Genomic DNA, 4,230 nt, shown 5'->3' with positions numbered 1-4,230 from the left:
CGGTTGTATGTGTGTGCTCGTGGGCAGGCGCACGCCTGCGTGCGCGTCTGGCATTTCAGCGCCTGCTTGCAGCCGGGACGACAGAGCGAGCGCCACCCAACACGGACCCCGGCCTCACACCCCTGCCAGCACTCCTCTGCGCCCCACGCGGCGCCTCACCTTGACGCAAAAGGGGCAGGTGGAGAATGAGAACACCACCACCTGATCCAACAGGGACGGCGCAAAGCAGGAGTGGCACAAAGCATGCAGGCGGTCAGGGGCGTGGGAGGGCTCGACACGCAACAAGCCGAGTAATCGGGGTCACAGCCCTGGCTCTCGCAGTGAAGCCGGCCCAAAGCAAGTACTGCCTGGCTGCACGCCCGTGGACGCTCGGCGGTCGACTCGCCCGCCTGAGTTCGCACCCCCACCATCACAAACACCGGCCCCAGCCCCCACAACGCCGCCCTTGGCACGTCCCCAGCCACGACCAAAAGCCACTCACAGGCCGAGTGGTGATCAGGTTCTCCAGCCGCGTGCGCACCGCCGCCTCGTCATAGTCACCGGCCTGCATCTTGGCTAGGGCCTTCTTGCCCTGCAGCAGGAGCACGACCGCGCGGGTCAGCATGTGGAGTCGTGCCAGCGACAGCCGGGTCAGGCGCACAGGTCAGGGTCGCTGCGGCGTGCTGGCGCCCGCCTGGGAGACGCATTGGCGCTGCCTGCGCGTTGGCGCAGCCCTGGTGCCCGGCTGCTGGCCGGGCGCGCTTGGTGCGCGTCGTCTGGCCGGGCGCAGCGGCTGCATGTGCTGGGGGGCCTATTTACTGTCCTGGATGAGCCGCAATCTTTGGGCCGGCCACCTGATATGCTGCGATCTGGGGCGGTCTTACCTTGTTGAGTGGTGACTCCTTGACCGCCACCGAAAGGGCGTTGATTGCGTCCTCTGAGATGTAGCGACGAGGGGACAATCAGTGAGAAGTGTCAAGCGATGGGTGGCGGCAGTGCGCCGAGGCTGCCGCGCGGGGCAGCTGATGCTGTTGATTGATAATCAGCCAACTGCACCACATGTGCAACGACCGCATGTTGAGTGTGCGTATCTGCTGGCTGTCAGGGTCGGCTATCGGCAGGGCGCCGCACGGCTGTCAGTTGGGAGGGGCGTCGAGTGCCACAATTTCGGATGGTCGCAGACATCACACATTGACATGGACCGCCTGCTGGCCCGTATGGTGGGCATCTATGCTGTCCCGCTGTTAAGTTAAGTATCAGCCGGCCCGCGACAACCAGCGGAAGGCGCTGCCACTCACCCAGGAAGCCGGCGGCGACCACCCTCCGCCGAGGCCCAGCCCGCTGCTGTGTTGCGGCTGCGACGCGAGGCGCGGCCGTTGCGTGGCCCCGCGGCCCCGCACACTGGTTAAGCACAGACCTGGCGTTCAGCTGCATCATGTACGACGTGGTCTGGGCCAGATCGCGATTTGAGCGTTTCAGTCGCCGGTGCGAGGGTCTCCGAATGCTGGTGCGGGACACAAAATAACTGGGTGGCTTAATTTTCAAGTACAACGACGCCTTCTTGCATGATGGCTACAATGGAGCAGGTGACAGGGTTCCAGCTCGAGACAGCAGTGACAGCGACGGTGCGAGGCAGGTGCCGCAAACAGCCCGCATACGTCAATCCACATGGCGGAACTTTGCACTGAGTGACAGGCTGTCCACATACATTGATCGCCAGTGGGTGCACTGGACCGGGCATGGAATCTGCCCGCCTGTGCCCACGACCAGTGGGACGCTGCCAGCATGCCCATATCAATTTGTCGTGGCATGCCACAGGCACCTTGAGAGAAGAGAATGCAACAACACAAGACGTAAGACAGCACCTCGTCTGGGAGTCCCAGGGGCACCTGCAAGGCAACACGTCCAGGCGGCCCTGGTGGGCCCGCCTGCGGCTCAATGGAACCTGCATGCTGCTTCTCAGTCTTACAAGGGCTTTGTGAGCTTGCCACACTCTTGACACTTTATCACATACATATGATGGTGCTCGCGAATTACATCCTCTAGGTTGTTGAGGTATACTTCTCTTTTGTGCGTGCCCTGTGAATCGACAACGGAGAAATATTGGGCTGCTGTGTTGAACTTGCGTGTGGCAACCAACGTGCTTGGTGCACTGACCGCATCTCGGGGCCCTTGTGCGTCTACAGTTTTTTGTTGGTGATTTTTCAGCCAGCTGCGCCGCAGAGCAGCGTGGGGTGTGCGACTGCTGCGCCCCAGCCTGCATCGGGGGCCAAGCTGTCCAGCCATTCAGCTGGCAGTTTTCAGGGGGTTGTGGCACCATCTTGTGGCTGGGAGCGTCAAAGCAACTGCCGTGTCGGCTGTTGCAGCCCTTTGCAGATAGCAACCTGCGCGTTACACTCCAAATTTGGCACTAGGTACACTCAAATGACACGCCACTCTCTCGGGGCCGCGAAGCGCGCGGCCGCCGGCGCCACTGACAAAACCAAGGGGGGAGCATGGGCGGAATAGCCCGAGCCCCCGCCCTCTCCGCGTGATGGCGGGTGTAGGAACTCTGCTCGCAGCGACTGCGGGCTCGGGCGCGGTCCCACGGGCGGGCTCGTGCACAGGCCGCGCAATCGGGGTGGTGGGTGCGGTCCGCTGCCGTGCGTGCGCGGGGCCGCCAATGGCGGCGCACGCGGCGCGGCGCGGGGGCCGCGCGCGCTCACTCCCACTTCTGGGCGGTGAGCTCGGCGAGGTCGACCACGCGCTGGGAGTAGCCCTGGTGTTTTTTTTGGGGGGGGAGAGGGGGGACGAGGGAGGAGGGCGGTCAGGTTTCATGTTGGGTCAGGGGCAGAGGGTGCGCACGAGGCGGACGGCGCGGCGATAATCCAAAGCGAGGTCGTTTTGACCAGCCGTCCGGCTGCCGCCTGGCGACCACAACTGCAGGGACTGATAATGAAGCAGACTGCTGCACCATGCCGCTTAGCGCATGCCGAGCCCAGCGCTTCGAGTGGCCACTCACCCACTCGTTGTCGTACCAGGCGACCACCTGTGAATGGAGCGATCAACACGCAGCGCGTCGGGTGGGTTGGTCAGCAGTCACCAGCGCTTGCCCCGCCGGTTGGACACAAGCAAAGAGCACCTCGAGACTGGTATGGCTGACGCGGTGCCATTCCCATGCCAGCGACACAGAGGCGAAGCGTACGCCATCTGGACAAAGGGGCGCAGACAGCAGCCGCAGTCGTATCAAGCACGCCCCCTCCCCCGCACACACACATACTCTCACGCACCTTGACCATGTCGTCGCCCATGACCATGGTCAGGGACGAGTCGATGCTGGTGGACACGTCGGTGCAGCGGAAGTCCACCGACACCAGGGGCTCGTCGGCCACGGCCAGGACACCGGCCATGGGGCCAGCGGCCGCCTCGCGGAACGCCGCGTTCACCTCCTCAGCGAAGGTCTTCTTCTCAACCTGGTGTTTTTGAGATTGGGTGGGCGGGAAAAGGGGGGACAAGGGGTGAGCGCGGGGGCGGGTGTTGGAGGCAGCGACTGCGGGTGCACCCGTGGAGCAGGCAACCGGAGCTGGCCGCAGTCTCCGTGGTCCAGGGACTGGCTGCCCTGCCGCCTGCCTGCCTGCGGCCTTGCGGCCTGCTGTGTTGCAGCATGCTGCCAAACTGCATGTTGGAAGTCCAGGCGCCGGGCGCCAGGCGCTGTCAGCCATGCTCGAACCCCCCAGCCGTCACCCCGTCACCCCAACCCAGGTGCCCACCTGGATGACCAGGTCAACGACCGACACGTTGGGGGTGGGCACGCGCAGGGCGATGCCGTTCAGCTTCCCCTTAAGCTTGGGCAGCACCAGCGCCACGGCCTTGGCCGCGCCCGTGGTGGTGGGCACGATGTTGAGCGCGGCGGCGCGCGCGCGGCGCAGGTCGCGGTGGGAGGCGTCCAGCAGGCGCTGGTCGCCGGTGTAGGAGTGGGTGGTGGTCATGGTGCCCTTCACGATGCCAAACTTCTCATCCAGGACCTAGGGGATTAGGGATGTTTTGGGGGGGAGGAGGAGCCGATGGGAGGGGTCAGGCAAGCGTGCAAGGTGGCAATAGCGACCAGCTGCTGTCAGATGCAGTTTGTCAGGAGCCCTTTGTCCTGGGGCTCAGAAGTACGGGCACCTTTCGGTGCGGACAAACAGCATCGTGACAAGCCTGCCGGCGTCGGCGGCGACGCCGAGGGGTCCTGGCAGTGCATGCGGCATGAGACACAGTGTCGAATGTGCT

General features: G+C 64.3%; 2 protein-coding genes across 2 annotated transcripts; both read right to left on the bottom strand.

Moving 5' to 3' along the window:
* Positions 1 to 114: 114 nt before the first annotated feature.
* On the bottom strand, positions 115 to 604 carry MNEG_14590 (hypothetical protein; the record flags this gene model as incomplete). Its single annotated transcript, XM_014036939.1, has 2 exons — positions 115 to 201; positions 482 to 604. 2 exons carry the CDS (start codon positions 602 to 604, stop codon positions 115 to 117), a joined length of 210 nt encoding a protein of 69 aa, XP_013892393.1.
* Positions 605 to 2,680: 2,076 nt separating this feature from the next.
* On the bottom strand, positions 2,681 to 4,148 carry MNEG_14589 (NADP-dependent glyceraldehydephosphatedehydrogenase subunit A; the record flags this gene model as incomplete). Its single annotated transcript, XM_014036938.1, has 5 exons — positions 2,681 to 2,737; positions 2,981 to 3,007; positions 3,249 to 3,431; positions 3,729 to 3,983; positions 4,140 to 4,148. The coding sequence occupies 5 exons, from the start codon at positions 4,146 to 4,148 to the stop codon at positions 2,681 to 2,683; spliced, it is 531 nt and encodes a 176-aa protein (XP_013892392.1).
* Positions 4,149 to 4,230: the final 82 nt, after the last annotated feature.

Source organism: Monoraphidium neglectum (genome assembly GCF_000611645.1).
Source record: "Monoraphidium neglectum strain SAG 48.87 unplaced genomic scaffold scaffold04605, whole genome shotgun sequence".
NCBI lineage: Eukaryota > Viridiplantae > Chlorophyta > Chlorophyceae > Sphaeropleales > Selenastraceae > Monoraphidium > Monoraphidium neglectum.
This window is presented reverse-complemented; position numbering and strand designations above follow the sequence as displayed.